Raw genomic sequence first — 18155 nt, 5'->3', positions numbered from 1 at the left:
ATGTAATAAACGCATGAAAACATGAAACCTGCATAATGAAATACTTTCTCTAAATCACAGCAACAATAAAACATTCTTGTTAAGAGAATGTATAAAGAGGCTTTTAAGAATTCTATGAAAATATTATAGAAACATCCCTTTGCACACATGTTTCCATCATGCAGTGACCATCTGACTGCTCTAAAGTGTAGATCCAATGGCCTGTTTCAATCACCCTCCTAGCCATCACTAGTCAGACTATGTTTCGACTTTCATTCTTTGGCACAATCATGTTTTTTGCTTCCTGGTTCTTCTCTGTGCTGATCTGAACTGGTCTACTTATTTTCTTATGCTACCTCCTCTTAACTTTTCTCACTCCTATTATACCTAAACGTCTTGATAGTAATTCTTTCTCTCTTCAGTATAAATGGGCTTACTTCCTTGACCTCAAGATCATCACAGGAGAATCTCCCTTTACATACTGGCAGCAGGCAACGGACCTTACAGCAGTATTTCAAATCCATGGTGCAAATTGTTAAGACTTTATAAGGATTCAATTCACATTCTATACAATTTATTGAGCATTCAACAATTTGAGTAGCTATCCTATAGCCCTGCGATTGTATACAAAACTATACAACCATCACAATTTGAGAGCATTTACATCAAGCTCCAAAAAAGATAAATTCTTAAGCTGTCTTCTACTTCCTCCCCATTTCCCCGCCCTAGGTAAGCATGAACATGTTGTCTTCCATACGTCTGCCCACCCTGAGCAGTGTATATAAATGGCATCACATAGTGCAAGGCCGTGTATGAGTGGCTTCTTTCACTTAGTATATAAGTCATCAGTGAGGGAAATTCTGTTTCCATCCCTTCCCTATTACGATGCACCTATGCACATTCTTGTGCAAGTCTTTATGTGGGACTTTGGGGACAGAACAAATGCCTGTGGTGCCATCTACACTTCCTTTGACGTTTAGCAGTATCCCTGGTCTGTTCATTAATTGCCAGTATCTCTCCCCTAATTGTGACAATCAATAAAGTGTTTCCAGACATGCTCAAATATCTGAAAAATTGTAAAATTACCCCAACCACTAATAGAGTTGTAAAATTAATGAAATTTTATATGCATATAAATCTTGATAGATCACTGCAAAGAAAGCTACTAAATATGACTACACTAATACTCTTAAATAAAACAGTATCAAAACATTCTACCATGCATTCTTTCCTCAGTCCCTCTTTGTACATCACTATTCAATAAAATTTTTAACTTTAATTGAGCTGGGATTAAACACAGGACCTCATGCATGTGAAGCATGTTCTCTACCATGAAACAATATCCCCAGCACCTCTCAATCATGTTTTAGTCATGTTTTATAAGGAACTTTTAGAAAAAGCCCTACTGCATAAGCAACTTCTAAAAGCTTTAGCAACTAAGACCTCAATCTGTCCTCCTAGACACTCTCTGCACACCTGGCCTGCAATCGCATGCTTCCATTCACCAGCACAGATTCACATAGCACCCAAGTACAAAGCTGTACATATCGTCTCTGCAGACATCACTGATTCACATACAATTTCTCCTTCTACATTCACACAAAAAACAGATGCTAACAGAGGGTCCTGTTCCCTGTTCTGCACAGGAACGAGAGCAGCCACTCAGTACTCCAGCTCTCTCTGGGGCATCTGACGTCCCATCAGTCTTCTCTCCAATCTAGCTGCTGCCCTGCTGACAGCTGGCAGAATAATGTTCACAAAAGAATAATGTTGGATCAATACTTTACAATGAAGGTAAAAATCAAATCCGAAGGGATTAAAAAAACAACATTTCTGTAAGAGCCTGTATGTGAGGCTGGAGACAAAGTACTGTGGGTAGGCCATTTGCTTTGCGTGCAGCAAATCTGGGTTTCTGGGTTCAATTTCCAGCATCCATACGGTCCTGAGCACCGCCAGGAACGATTCCTGAGTGTAGAGCCAGGAGTGACCCCTGAGCACTGCCCAGTGCTGCACAAAAATAAACAAAGCCTGTACTTTATTCTAATTTATTTTTAATGTAGGAGCACTGCTATTTATTCAGCCATTGATTAAGCTGATTGAATTGAAACCCTGTACTTTAGAAAGCAGTCTTCAAAGAAATATTTTTATGACCTGGAATCAAGAAACAACAATAAAAGCAACAAAGATAAACCGGTCATCATCAAAATTACGTTTTTCTGTGTCTCAGAGTAATCTTACAAGGGTCCAGGAGGTAGTACACAGATTAAGGCTGATCTTGAGCACTGCCACATGTGGCCCTGGAGGCTTGAGCACCACTGGAGCGACTGACTGATTCCTGGTACCACAGGCTCTGAATAGCACCACATCCAGGGGTCTTCAGGACCACTGGGCCTCCTGAGTGCTGCTTGGGAGTGCCCAAAATGTATAACTTACAAAACAGAAAAAATATTTGAAAAACTGCTATTTGTAAAGGGACCTGTATCCAGATATATAAAGAGTTACAGCAACTAAAAAACCCTTTTCCTTGTTTTTGCTTTTTGGGGCCCCACTCACCTGTGCTCAGGGCTTACTCCAGACTCTCTGTGTGCAGAGATCACTCCTGGAGGGGGCAGGGGACTATATAGGGTGATGGGATTTAGCTCAGGTAAGCTGCGTGCAAGAGAAGTGCCTAACCCAGTGAACCATCTCTCCAGTCCTGTGCAACTCAATTTAAACAAAATTTAGAAATGAACAAAAACTATGAACAGATACTTCTCCGAAGGCGAAATAACATAAAAATGGCGCAAAATATTAGAAAGATGTTCAAGACACTAACCATTACGGTAGCGCAAATCAAAATCACAGTAAGGTAAACCTTTATACAAAGGATTACAAGCTGGCTGTAAACAAAAAAATACTATCACAAGTGTTGATCAGGAGGTGGATATATTAAAACCCTCAAATGATGCTGGTGGGAATATAAAATAATACAGCCTGGATACACTTTGCACAGCACCTGGTGAATCCTCAAAAGTTAAAGTTGCCATATGATCCAGCAATCTCTAGATACACTCAAGACCAATGAAACCACGTCAACACAAAAACCATCAGCCACAAAGCTTCTGCTCACACAAAGTGCCTAGCATAATTCAGCACAGAAGGGCCAGGGACCCTGAGGGAAATGGGAAATGTCTGCAATGAGACATATAGCTGCTCTTTTGGCGTGGTAAGAATGTTTCAAAATAGGGGCTACTGAGATAGAACAGTGGACAAGGGGCTTGACTTACACGAAACTGAGAGAGCTGGCACCCCATATCATCCCCTGAGCACTGCCAGGACCATAGGTGGTGCCAGGGCTCGAACCTGGATTGGCAACATGCAAGGCAAGCATATTATTGCTCTGGCACTAAATACTTCGACTTATTTTAAAAAGAAATTTAGGGCGTGCAGTGCTGCCAGCAGGTCAACCTGTATCCACAGGGCAAGTGTATCAGCAACCTGATGGTGCCTTCAGGCTTCCTGATATCCCAAAATTGCTGCTGTGCCTCTGGCCAGACCAAATTTCCCGAGAAATTAAATAGCCAAAAGTTTGGTTTGTGGGAACCTCTGGCTCAGCTATTAAAGCTCATTCATTGGTCTTGCTTCAGAGACCCATAAATAAATCTAGAAAGAGATCAAAAGCTGCAGTTAATCTCGGACATACGCAAAGCTGAACAGACCGGGGTAAACTGGAGCAGGCGGGTTAGCCTGTCTGTGCCCACATAAGCAGAGCCCCCAGCAGCCGCTTACTCACAATCCGAAATAACCTCCAGGTCCCTGGGTGGACGCCATCATCTCGGATGACCTCACTGAGATATAATATGCTGAAAATTTGGGTATAAGGGTTTTGTGACTGAAATCTCCATGCTTTCTCAGGGATAAGATAAGCTACCTCCCTCCCCCAATTCTCTGTACTCTCGGAAGCCTTGGCAGCCACGTCCACACCCCAAAGCTGCATTCCAGTTAAAAAAGCTACTCTAGCCTTATCTTCCTGATAAAAATCCTGAACACCCTAAACAAACACAATGATCTCTCAGTACCTTTATTGCAAACCATAATGCACAAAAGGAGAGAAAGAGAGAAGAAAAGTGCCTGCCATAGAGAGAGGCTGGTGAATGGAGGCGGTGCTGGGAATGGTGGGAGGAAAACAGGGGTTCACTGGTCATGGGAAATGTGCACTGGTGGACGGATGGGTACTGAACCGCTGTATGACTGAAACCCAATCATGAACAGCTTTGTAATGGTCTATCTCACGGGTATTTAATTAAAAAAAATTTTAAGAGAAAAAGTAAAAAAAAAAAAAAACAATTTAAATAATTAGAGCAACCCGTCATAGAAATCTAAAATAAACCTACCATTCCTAAATTATTAAACCCAAGTTTTTTACTTAAAAACTAGGATCACAAGAAAAATCAAAGGAGCAGAGACAAGGCCCCCCAAGATGTTCAGGTCAGGACCAAGACTTGCTGGTCTTTGTTCTGGGGGCGAGAGCTGCATGCAGGCTGGACACAAACACTGCCGATGAATTCCATCCCGGGGGCCCTACAATCTGCTCTTGTTTGAACAGGAAGCATTTCTTTGGACAACACTGTGGCATTTCTCATTTTCTGATAATATGTTTTCCAAAGCTTTATCTAAATACATGATAAAACATATTTTCTGTGTGGGTATCTTTAGACCAACTGTCTCCAACCCCCAGCACACTGCTTCTCTTTACAAATATCCTTAGCCAACTATAAATACCCCAACATAGATTTTTAAATTCGCTACTATGTATGCAGTGTCATTTTCATGATTTTCCCCTACATACATAACTATGTTTTGATAATTTCATAGAGCCTGTTGTTTTCTAAATCTGTCTCAAATGTTTTCTAAGTTCTCTTTGAATTTAAACAAACAAACAACAACAACAAAATTATTCCCATCCCTCACAATGGAGGAAAAAAAATTTATGCAAAGATAAGAAATTATGTGCCTCTTTAAAAGAATATATTAAAGACATAAAATTGATTAACAGGAGAATGATTGGAGACAAAATGAAAGTGTTAGCTTCCATTGGCTTTGACCGAAGCTCGATGTAATTACACTGGGAAAGAAAACTGGAAAATTCATAGAACTGTGACCCTAGTGCTCAGCAGTTTATGAGGAGTTCCCTTGTACATGAATGTGCTATTTAGAAAACAGGAGAAAAAGTTACACTAACACCATACCCTGCTCCTTTGAAATCCTACAATTTCACAAGCCATGAATAAATACTTCTTTGTCTGTGAGTACAGGCACTCTGGGCTTCTGGAATAAAGATAACTCTCATTCTAACTCTTTGACACAGCTGAAAAACTACTTCTTTCTTGCATACCATCTGTCTTTTTCACCTATGTCTTGGCCTATGAACATAGAGAGGTCCCCAAAAAAGGGACTGAATAAAGACATCTAAAACAAATTAAAGTTTCTATGACTTCTTACGGGCTAGAAGCAATAGCACAATGGTAGGGTGTTTGCCTTTCACTCGGCTAACCTGTGTTCGATTCCTCCGCCCCTCTCGGAGAGCCCAGCAAGCTACTGAGAGTATCTCGCCCGCATAGCAAAGCCTGGCAAGCTACCCGTGGCGTATTGGATATGCCAAAAACAGTAACAATAAGTCTCACAATGAGAGACATTACTGGTGCCCGCTTGAACAAATCAATGAGCAAGGGATGACAGTGACAGTGATGACTTCTTACACCACATGGAGGAAGTCCTGGCAAAAGAGAAGAGGGGACTGCAGACAGCTAGTCACGACAAACAGGAGCTCCACTAACAGCTAACTCCTGAGAGCTGAAATGTGCTGCTTCATTAAGTCACTTAACCATACCACCGCACACTTGGAAACACTGAGGCTAAGAAGTTAACAAATTTACCTAAGACCAGCTGAAACCTGCTTCTTGCTTTGCCTGACTCAACAATGGAGAAAATGGACAGCCACTGCCTTCAGTCTATAAATAGGCAACAAATATAAATCATAGGCTCCAAACTAAGAAACGCTTTTCTAAAATATAAATTCTTCCACTTCAACAACTGATAGGTACTTTTATCTATAATACAATCCATTTAAATTTATACTGTACTGATAATTTGCTCAAAATAAAATGTTCCTGTTTTTATACTGGAAAAGGTCTTTGAACAGTATAATACCTTATTATCTACAGTAACAAATATCATTCACATCCATAAGAACTCCAATAAAGAATTCCAAACTAGCCTTCAGGAATGTCAGTCCAAAAATCCAAAGTAATCACATTTTAGGAAAATAATTCAGTTCCTTGATTTTAAAAAATATAGGTGCCAACTTTTTTTCTTCTCCTTTCTAAGGAAAAGAGCTAGTTCCTTGATTAGCAAGTCCTATTTTCTGCCTTTTCAGCTCCTCTTGTACAAAGTTGTAAATGAAATTTACAATCTTCTAACACTGCACTGCACTCTGGCAATACAAAAAAAAAAAATCCATTCCTAAAGAAGACTCTTGTTTTCCCATCAATAGAATGTTTTACAAACCTATGGCAAAAAAAGCACTTTTGGTCACAATTAAGTCATCGATAAAACTGCCCACAAACAAACTGCTGGTCAAAGGATATAATTTGGAGGCAGAAAGTTCCAGCTCAAGACTTGATTGGCAAGTGCCAAGTAGCGCTGGAACACAGAAGACATCTGTGCGTTGAGGTTCTCCCGCCGGCTGAACTCCTGCAACACCCCCACGGTCAGCATGAAGATCTGACGGAGGTCTTCTTCCTGCAACAGACAGATCCCGAGAGTCACAAGGGAACTGCATCAAATAGGGATCGAGAATGGATCCCTCTTTAGAACCATCACACACCAGAAGAACCTGAACACTTCCAATGGAAAACCCTACTTCTTTAAGAACTGTTTCCATTTTCAGGACTGCTCATAATTTACATCACAGTCTGCTTTCAAATGACAGCAGTTTGGACACAGTCGCTGCTCTACATACACAACTCTGGAAAAAGTAAGGGTGCAACAACTACCGAGAGCCGGGGCGCTCAGTTGCTATAGTGCAGAGCCCTCGGCCAGAAGCCAAGGCCTCCACATAACTTAACTTCAGAGCCAAACAATACATACGAGACAAAGAGCGCACACCATCTGCAATAACATTTTAATACACTCCTCTCTTGGGCACTCATCCAGGCCTATTTTTAAGGTCTGCAGAATCCCACCAGTTGAATTACTTACAGTTAAGCACAATAAGAATAAAACTAAAGATTTTTTATTGTACGATTTCTTTTTTAGTGTGTTTCAAGTCTAGAATCAAGCAACTAATCAATGTTCACCAAACCTATCACTTTATCCTATAAAATTACAAAACAAACCCTCAAGTATAAGATTATCACTCAACTATATATATATGTATATATATATATAAAAGCATTCTTGCTCCATCAGGAACAGACTGAATAAGAAGTGAGCTAAAACAAAGAAAATGTCAATACCTGAAAAATTCTTTTGCAGTTACCATGGAACTCCATACTCAGTCCAATGTTACTCGTTTTGCTTGAACTTGAGAATTCACTCAAAAGTGCAGTCAGAATAGAACAGGCCAGAGTTTGCTGTAATAATTTTAAAATTATGTGAGGCATTTCCAATGCTTATTTTCAATAAAATATTTTTTCAAACACGTTTTTATTTTCAGATCTTCCATTACATCTTTAAATCTTACACTAGGGGCTGGAGAGATAGTACAGCAGGTATGATGCTTACCTTACAAGCAGCTGACCCAGGGTCAATCCTTGGTACCCTGCAATGTCCCCTGAGCATGCCAAGAGTCATCCCTGAGTGCAGAGTCAAGAGGTAGCCCTGAGCACTGCTGGGTGTGGTCCCAAAACATAAATAAATAAATAAGCCATGCACTTTAAAAGCCTGAAGACTAGATATGAGGAAATTTGTTCTCTTTTCTAAGTAATCTAGAAAGTTAACTAAAACTCTTCAACACCAGTTTAACAAATCTATTTAAAGATTTGAACTCAGGGTATATTTCTACTCAACTATACAGTGCAAATGAAATTTGAAGATAACCAAAGTTGAATATTATTTCACTCAGTTGACATAAAAGTGCCCATTTTATACTTGAAAGTGAGGTTTGGACACCTGAATAGTTCCTGTCTAACACTGTGGTCTGCTGTCTGTAAAAGACGCCCAACAGAAAAAAAGGATTCCCAACAGAAAAAAGGGAAACCAATTTTATGGTCTCCAACGGTAGAATTAAAAATTAATTGAAAAATTAAAAATATTTAAAATTTCAGGGGCCGGAGCAATAGCACAGCGGGTAGGGCGTTTGCCTTGCACGCGGCCGACCTGGGTTCGATCCCCGGCATCCCATATGGTCCCCCAAGCACTGCCAGGAGTAATTCCTGAGTGCAAAGCCAGGAGTAACCCCTGAGCATCGCTGGGTGTGACCCAAAAAGAAAAAAAAATATATTTAAAATTTAGAGGGCTGGAGTGATAGCACAGCGGGTAGGGCGTTTGCCTTGCACACGGCCGACCCAGGTTCGATTCCCAGCATCCCATATAGTCCCCTGAGTACCACCAGGAGTAATTCCTGAGTGGAGAGCCAGGAGTAACCCCTGTGCATTGCTGGGTGTGACCCAGAATGCAAATAAATAAAACAAAAATATTTAAAATTTAAAATGAAGACCCAAAATGTAAACATCATATGATCCAACAATACCTCTCCTAGGCATTCTTATTTCATAAGAAATGAGACATGAAAAATATGAATATTCTTATTTCGTAAGAAATATGAGACACTAATTTCAAAGGACATTTGTTCAACCTAAAGCCTGTTACAAGTAACTGATAAAGAATTCAGTAACCATCCTCTCATTAGAGAAAGACCAACTAGTTCCTTCTGGGACAAAATGAATGTATCTTGAGGTGAGGGAATATGAATATTTAAAGCCATTTGTCAAAGAAATGGACAAAACCAGTGAGCTCTAATTTCATTCTAGTAACACTACTCCGGGCTGAGTGAAGGTCTGGAGAAAGTCTCTGGTGGGGAACTGGCCGGACACACCGGGGATGAGCTGAAACTCCACAGTCTGGGGACCCAACTGCGACCCTGAAGATGTTCCTCCTCAGCAGCTCTATCCAACGCACTTCCCAGTGTAAACCCTTTCCTTTTGCTCACGGCTATGCAGAGTCAAGGTGCCAAGGATAGAGAGGGTGCAAATTATTTTGGCGCGTTTCCAGGGGTTAAGCAGAAATATGCACACTATATCTGAACAACCGAAAGATTAAAGTCCAGATGATACTATTTATGCATCTTCTACAACAGCTGAACACTGTCTACCCACCCACCAACTGCAACATCTTTGTTCAGAAATGCTTCTGATGTCAGTACCTTGACCTTACAAGATGCTTATCCTCACACATCTTAGCAAACACAGATAAAATTAACATCCTAAAGACCAACACAAATTGATGAGGTTTAATGACCACTGAGCAGGTGGCCAACATATTGTCTGTTCATGTACCTGAAAATTCCCCATAAAATTCTAAAAGAGAACTAAATTCCTATTTGCGTCTTCATTTTCTTAAACGAGGTATGACTATATAAGTGATATGTGAGGGCTTCTCTACTTTTCCCACATCTAGAAGACCCAGTAGGGAATAGATACAAGCCCCCAGGTAATCTGTGACTGAGGCAGAGACCAAACATACTGTTAACAATCATATACCCTAAAGTATATGCGTACCCCCACTGTGTTTCCCCTCAGACACCCTCCCTCCACAGATGCCTCCAGGGCCTCCTAAGCACACAAAGGAAAAGACTCATCTGAGAAACCAAGAAGGGCCCTTAGAGAGAAAACAGCTCTTGCACATTGACCTCATTCTTCTCAAAGGATAGCTTAGAAACACATCAAATTCAATTTATTAGCCAAGTTGTAGTTTTCAAAGTGGCTTATTTTAAAATGGTGTTCAATATTAAAGCACTAGTCACCAAATCATTGCAGATGTATTTAAACTACACTGGGGTAACTATTAACATAATTTTTAAATATAGCTAGGCTTCAGTGGGAAAGCATGAATGTGATTATATGAAGAAAATTAACTCAAAGATTTAACACCTTAACACTATAAGATCTTATGACTCTGAAAGCAGTGTTTTGTAAGGAGGTCTGGAGGGGACAGGGCCACCCAGCAATTCCCACCCAACCAGGCCACACAGCACTGCATGCCAAAGTGCTTAAGCCTCAGGGCAGCAGGCTGTTGGGCCACCAAGGTCAAGCGCAATGGCCCCTCACCACAGTATTTTTCCCCCCTTCTAAAGAGCAAGAATCCTTCAAAAGTCAAAGCCTTCTGTAAGGACTGACTTCATAGGCATAGCAAGGGGCCCTCCCAGCTCACGGTCACTCTAGCAAAGCACAGCTCAGCCCAGAAAGGCCAGGAACAAAACACATTCTCTCAACAGACACTTAGCTTACTGAACAAATGCACACTCTGCCTTCAAATAACTTTTCTTCCTACGAAAACACTACCTTTATCTTAGGAAAATGAAGAGTATAGAGAAGATAAAATTGCCCACCAAGAGGCAATTGTTGTGTCTCTCATCCCAGTTAGCACTGAAATACATTTAGAGCTTCCCCACATGTTAATGTTAAGTATACATTATTCACATGCCATAGTACCCACATGCACTGTTTCACAGTATATTTCCTCCACTTTACTCCTATGAAATAAAGATAAAATTACTCAAGCATACTTTTTCCTAATTTACTGCTTAAGTACTTAAGAAACAACCTAAAAATAAATTATATAGCCTGGCTAGAAATATTACCAAGAATCAAATACTCTGGCTTCTAACCTATCTAAAATTATCACCTTTCAAAAAACAAAAACAAAAACAAAAACAAATAAATAAAATTATTTATTTTATAATAAAATTATTATAAATATATTATTTTAAATATTATAAACTATATAAACATTATAAATAAATTTTTATTATTACCTTTCAAAGAACTGAAATTCAGTAAAATACGGTCATTAAACATATCACTAAAAGATATCAAGAAACTTTATCTCTTCTTAATTGGGTAAGAGATTACCCAATAAAAATTATCACACACTTTTACTAGGGTCCCTGAAGTGTAAATAATTAAGCACTAATAATACATAAATTAAAGCATGGCACACTATCAACAAAAGTATTTCACAAGGAGTTCAACATATCACAAGCCTAAGATTCATTTCCCAACGTTTATTCATTCTCAGAACTGTCAAGTAAATCTTACTTTTTTTCACAAAGTCCCTCGCAGGGCCATGCATGTACTGTATGCCCAGGGAAGGATGCCCAGGGAGAAGTCAAAGGGAAAAAGAGGACAACTTCTGAGGCACAGAGAGGGAGAGGCAGAAACCACCACCCTGCTGGTGAAAAATCCCTTACCCTAGGAGGCTCCGGCTGCTCTGCGGCTCTCCCAGGAACGCCGACACCCCCTACTGACACTGCACAGGGCCGCACGTGAGATATGATCTCTGATCTAGACCCAGCAGCCGAGACACGTGGGTCAGAAACATCAGCCGTTCAGGAGAACCACAATGGCAAATACCAGCGGACTCCGACCAAAGCTGACCCTCTGAGCGGCAGGCTAGACAGTGTCTAACCTGCACAGATTAGGATGGTAAAGGCCAGCGGTGCACATCTGAGAGTCAGCACGGAACTACTTCAGTAAACGAAAACCCCAAAAGCATTTTTAATGACACGCACCTCATGTAGACTTTTCCAAAAGATTTCTGACAAAACTGTAATCAAGTAATTATTTGAAACCTACCAAGACGCACTGGGCTCTAGGCAGCTGGACAAAATGCACTAGAGCCCAGTGTTTTTTGATGTTTGCGCCACAATTTTTCTTGATCAGACTCTGCTGGCATCTATCACTCACTGCTGCTAACAATCCCATGAACTGTCCTGAACTGTAATTTTGATTTCTGATAAGTAAAAAAGCAAGTTAATAAAGAAATTAAATTATATCCAAAATTGTTCAAATTAGATAATATATATTTATTACCATGTGAAAGAGTAGGTTAAAAGTCAAGGTGAATGTATCAATAGTACTTTTGTCATTATAAAAAAAAACATCTATTTTAGCTTTTTTGGGTGGTACTTCTTGACTGTTATTCGCTTTCCATCAAATAAAAATTATAAATCATCAATGAAAATGAGACGAATAAAAACATAGATGCTTGATAGGTGCTATCTAAGATGAATGAATCTTAAAATGTTTAAATTGTCTATCTAAAATGTACTAAAGGGGCTGGAGCGGGTAGGGCGTTTGCCTTGCACACGGCGGACCCGGGTTCAATTCCCAGTATCCCATATGGTCCCCCGAGCACCGTCAGGAGTAATTCCTGAGTGCAGAACCCGGAGTAACCCCTGTGCAATGCCGGTGCAACCCAAAAAGCAAATAAATAAATAAATAAATAAATAAAATAATAAAATGTACTAACAGAAGGGAAAATGAAAAGTGGAAAGTGAATGCATGCTGTGCTCCCTAAGTTTTTACTTTTTGCTAAACTTCAAAGAGAAAAATTTAAATAAATGAACAAGAAATGCAATAAATTCTCAGGTTTTCAAGAGTCTTACAAGTCTCCTATCATTGAAATAACATAAAATTCACAAATCCATTCACTTTTTAAAAACTGTAGTCTTCTAGCAGCTTTTCCACATCTAATAAAAGCCATTAATTTCATGATAGCAGAAAAAAAAATCTTCAGAGCTAGCTTTGCCTTACTCACCACCTTAGCGTCACAAGCACCAGACACTCCAACACAAACTCCAGCTGACAAAATCAAACACTCTTGTTCAGAGAGAGGATTGTCTCTGAGAATAGCCTGGCTCGTACCCAGCAGCTTTATTACCAAGAATAAACTTTATGAAAGGTTGCCATACATAAAGCAGACCTCCAGCTGCTCCTCTAAGCAAACATCAATGAGAATTGTGATAAGAGAGATTAAGCCGGCTATCACATCAGGGGCAGCACTGCTGTAGACAAGTGAATTTCTCACCCACTTCTCTCTAGCATGGCTAAGAGGAAGAAAGGAGGCTCAAATGCTATATTAAGCAGCTTTAAAATGCCTACTACTATAAAGGAAATAAGACAAGCACGAAGTAATTAAAAATTCAGCTTAGATGTAAAAACATTTTCCTTAGGAAATAAAGTCTCCTAGTCTATCCCTCTCAAATCAGTAAAGTGGGTTTGGCGGGATTGTAAACCAAGATGAAGTAACTATGGCAATCTTTACATCCATGAAAGAAAACTGCCATCCACAAACACAGGCAGGAAACAACGTATTATTCAATAGGTACACACAGGGCTACATCAAGCATGCATCATGATACATGAAAAACTGAAAAATCTAAGTTCCTTATAAATTAGGCATTTTTCTATAACATTATCTGTAAAGAACCAAGATTGTATGGTATTTTTAAAAGCACTTAAGTGCAAGTTAATGTCATCTATACTTTTAAAATATACAATGAGAAAAGGCAGCTCAGATTAAGAAGGGTCCACCAAGTACAGGGTGCTTGGAGGGCCGCTCGGGATGGGAGATGCAAGCTGAAAGTAGACTAAGACCAAACATGATGGCCACTCAATAGTCAATATCGCAAACCACAATACCCAAAAGGAGAGAGAGCAAAAGGGAATGCCCTGCCACAGAGGCAGGGTGGGGGTGGGGGAGAACAGGGTGGGGATACTGGGAGGGATGCTGGGACCATTGGTGGTGGAGAATGGACACTGGTGGAGGGATGGGTACTCCATTGTATGACTGAAACGTAAGCACGAAAGTTTGTAAGTCTGTAACTGTACCTCACGATGATTCAATAAAAAAATAAATAAAATAAAAAATAAATAAAAGTGAAAAAATATATGCATTGAGTTTTCATCCATAAGATGAAATACATTTATTGTATCATATATAACATATAGCTTTTACAAATAATAAGCATACTTTCTTCTGACTTAATTTATTTATTCATCTGAGGCTGCTAAAATCTCAGGGCTGAGAGAAATAGAGATGTTACTGGTGCCCGCTCAAGTAAATCGAACAATGGGATGACAGTGATACAGTGATACAGTGATTTATTCATTAGTTTATTTTTTAAAAACTCATTTAGGGCAGGAAACATAGCTCATTGGGCTGGAGCGCATTAAGGCCTGGATTTTTTTTAAATATCTTCCTCCTCCTATAAGCAGGAAGCCTGGGTTCAATTTCCAAGCCTGCCAGAAACAATCCCTGAGCAAGCACCAAGCCAGGAGTAGCCTGAGAGCACCACTGGATATGGTTCAATCTCCCCACTCAACCACCCCACAAAAAGGAAAGAAGAAAAAGAGCTGATTTGATATAGCTGATCTCCCCACATTTTATTAGAGAAGCACTGTAAGCCATAGGAGAGAAGCCGCTTGTGAAATACCTGAATGCACTCAGTACCATCTCCGCTCATCCACAGTTCTCACAGAGGAAGAGGGGGACCACAATTATTTTACAGATTAGTAAATCCAGACCTAGAGTTCTTAAATAATTTGCTCCTGTCAGGCAGTAAATAACAAGTTGGGATTTCAACTTCAGTATCAAAATCAGTGTAGTGGGTGCACATACTGACTGTAAACTTACTTGTAAGTGGGTAAACGCCTACATAAAGATAACTGAAAAGAATAAAAGGGATAGACTACCAAAAAGTATACCAAAAGTATTCTTAGAACACACAGAAAAAGGTGCTGCCCAGTGAAGGTAATGAAAAACATCATTCTCAAAGAGGCACGAAAATAAATTTACTAACTTAATTTATGAGGTTAACTTCTCTTTTATCAATAAAAAACCCCCAGTCATCTCTTCAAATATCTTTTAAGATTACCTTTATTAAGTATCTAGTCAATATTATGTCAATGTTTTGATTATTCTAGCATTCTTCTTGTTTTACCAAAAAAAATTTTTTGTTGTTTTTGGGCCACATTTGGCTGTGCTCTACATCCCTAGCTATGTGCTCAGGAGTCACTCCTGGGGGGCTCAGGGGACTATATGGGATGCTGTGAATTAAACCCTGGTTGGCAGCATGCAAGGTAAGTGCCCTCCCTGCTGTGCTATTGCTCCAGTCCCTGCTTATCAAAATTTCAAACCTCTCGGGGGCCGGAGCGATAGCACAGCGGGTAGGGCGTTTGCCTTGCACGCGGCCGACCCGGGTTCGATCCCCGGCATCCCATATGGTCCCCCAAGCACCGCCAGGAGTAGTTCCTGAGTGCAAAGCCAGGAGTAACCCCTGAGCATCGCTGGGTGTGACCCAAAAAGCAAAAAAAAAAAAAAAAAAAAAAAAAATTTCAAACCTCTCTTCCACTGCTTCATATATCTGAGCTAAGAAAATTGTAATAATCCCCAAAATTCCTAAATAGTCTGAGATAGAGAGGAAAATATTTTTAATGCTTTATGGCTCTGCAATCTCATTTTTTTAAGACCTGCTCAATGTGTAAGTTCAGCCCTGTTAGTAGAAAGTCAACTTTAAAGAGTATCTTTCCGCTAAGGAACAATTTAGTAGGGACATTAAATTTATCCACTACTCTCATAGTGTATGTACTATGAATAGAGCAAAATCTTCTCTAAACAGATACATCTGTTCCAATCATTCTTAAGAACATCAGTGGCTTAAAAAAAAAAAAAATCCAATTGCCAGGTTGCATTAGGGACTATTTCTTGAACTGGGTCAGATTACCCAGGGGAAAGAAAGGCAGTGGAGAGCACAGTTCCTTGAGTGCTCATTTCTAAGGGCACAGCTCCATCCTGACAGCATCCTCTTGGGCTCAAAAAATCCTACTCCTGGGAAATAAAAACCAGCTGCAGGAATACTATGATAATACTGAAGTTTCAGCAAACACAGTCACCAAAACAACCAAGGAAAAGGCATTAATCATACACATAGTGATGCCAGAGTTGGAGTTAAGTTCTTAGATACCGGCCAACACTCTTGAGCCTGCCAACTTCACCACAGAATGTCGCTGGGCACTATATCCTTAGCCGTGTCATAACTTGACTCAGGTTAAAAGAAGCAGCTTTAGTTTCAAATCTCCTTACTTACTATTGCTTCTGACTCATTTTATTTATTTTTGCTTAAAAAAAAAAAACTTACTGTTGGATTTTTTGGTCACACCTAGAAGTGTTCAGGGGCTACTCCCCATTTAGCACTAGGGCTCGATCCCCAGTACCAGGAGAGCACATGCTCCAGGTCACTGGGTAATCCTACCCCAGCCAGTTCATTCATTTTTATCTCACTAACTGTGACAATCACCACTGGACTGTACATGCCAAGGGAATAAGCCCTGACAAAAATCCACAAGTAACAAAACAACTGTTACTCCATTAATACTGCAACAAGAAAAACTGAGCAGCGTCAAGAGCAAATCCCTTCTTCAGAATCTGGAGACCATGTCACAGAGTTCATCACCTTCGAAAGTCTAATATAAAGAAAACGTAGCTTCCAAGCCACTTTAAACCCCTTTTTATTTTAAATGGTCAGAGCTGGCTCCTATGGCAAGCCCAAGCTCAATCCCCACACTGCATGACCCCCCGCCCCAGCTCTGCCAAGAGCAATGCTCAAGTACAAAGTGCAAAGCAAAGAGCAATGCCAGAACACAAGCCACATAAAATAAAAATTGTAATTTTAAAGTTGTATTCTATCATTTTATAATATTATGGAATTTTAGGGGCTTAGCTTCTCACCTCCATATGTACATTCTACTTCCCATACCTACCACTGTGGTTCCAGTCCACTTCCACCACCAGTGAGATCCCCAACTCGCTCCTACTCACCTGCACCCCTAACCTTTCAGTAAACAACAGTTTGCAGCAAGTCTCAGAGCTACTGCTATTGTACCATGCAACTTACCTGCTTTACTCATATCCACTTGTCTCACTTTGCCCCAAAGGCACAAACTCATCTTTACCAGTGGCAGAGTAGCACCCCACTTGCTTATCCAGTCATCTCTTTCATTCTTAAGCCACTGTGAGTGATGTTGCTACCAGTAACAGGATGGACATATCGTTCAGTGCTTTTGCAGTCCCTATGAAAATGCCCGAGAGGTGCTGCCACCTCCTACAGTGCCCATGTTATTTTTGAAAGCTCCTGCCAGTGTGTTCTGGAGAAGTTGCACTGACTTCCATTCCTACCAGCATGCTGGTGGCCCTTTGTCCCCCCCATCCAGGCCCAGCACTACTCCATTCCAATCTTTGTGGCGTGAGCTACTCCCATGATGTGGATGGTATCCCACTGTGATTTGGATTCACCTTTTTCCAATTACTAGGCTGCTGTTTCTTTTTGCAGTAGTTACTTTTGCTGTCTGAAAACTTTTTACCTGATATAGGCCCAAGTCCCATTTTTATTATTTTGCATCCACTGCTGCAGCCATCTTTAATATGCCCCTGATTTTGAGATCCTGAGTGTAAATCTATGTTTTCTTCTAAATATCTGATGGGTTTGGGGGCACTCTGAAAGGGGGTGAGACCCCTCCTACACCAAGGGGCCCCAGCCCCAGCAGCAGAAAACCTCCAATACTCAGTCACCGTGCTCACAGCTGCTCTCCACACAAGCAGGCCATGCCTCATCCCGGAGTAAATGTACTGCTGGCCAGCTCAGCCCTCATAGCACTTACAAAATAGCAAGAAGGTACAATCCAAGAGTACCGCACCACACCTGATGGGGTTCAAAGTAGGAGACAACAACCTTAGAGGGAAGTATTTTTTTTTTTTACAGATATATATAATCACACGAGGCTCAACTTTTAACAACATGTTAGTGATCTCTTATAGAAGGGCTTAATGGCCCCTGGGCGAAATACAACAATCTTCACACTCTTTCCTCTAAGGAAACTTTTCCTGGAGCATTTTCAGCGGGTTTTCACAACAAACAAAACAAAATAAATTATTTCAGTTCTGCTTTGGGGCAAGAGTTGGGTTTCGAGATGGAAACATCTGAAATATGGTGGTGGGAAGGGGTAATGGTGGTGGAACTGGTGTTCAAATATTAAATGTAATCAAATTGTAAGCTAATCAAATTGTAATCAAATTGTAAATTGTAAACTACTTTATAAAATAAATTTTTAATTAAATTAAAAAAGACATCCTTCAAA

The 18155-nt window shown here is 40.2% G+C and overlaps 1 protein-coding gene across 3 annotated transcripts in view; it reads right to left on the bottom strand.

Moving 5' to 3' along the window:
* XPO4 (exportin 4) overlaps positions 1–18155 on the bottom strand; it is a 119544-nt gene that overhangs the window by 58883 nt on the left and 42506 nt on the right. For all 3 annotated transcript variants that reach the window (XM_004604502.2, XM_055134569.1, XM_055134577.1), the window contains 2 exons: positions 7476–7592; positions 6606–6759 (listed from right to left, as the gene is read on the bottom strand). In XM_004604502.2, the coding sequence (XP_004604559.1) occupies positions 6606–6759; positions 7476–7592 (271 nt within the window). The remainder of the gene's footprint in view (positions 1–6605; positions 6760–7475; positions 7593–18155) is intronic.

The sequence above is a fragment of the Sorex araneus genome, chromosome 1 (genome assembly GCF_027595985.1).
Source record: "Sorex araneus isolate mSorAra2 chromosome 1, mSorAra2.pri, whole genome shotgun sequence".
Taxonomy (NCBI): domain Eukaryota; kingdom Metazoa; phylum Chordata; class Mammalia; order Eulipotyphla; family Soricidae; genus Sorex; species Sorex araneus.
Note: the sequence above shows the minus strand (reverse complement) of the source record. Positions and strands in the feature narration are given on the sequence as shown.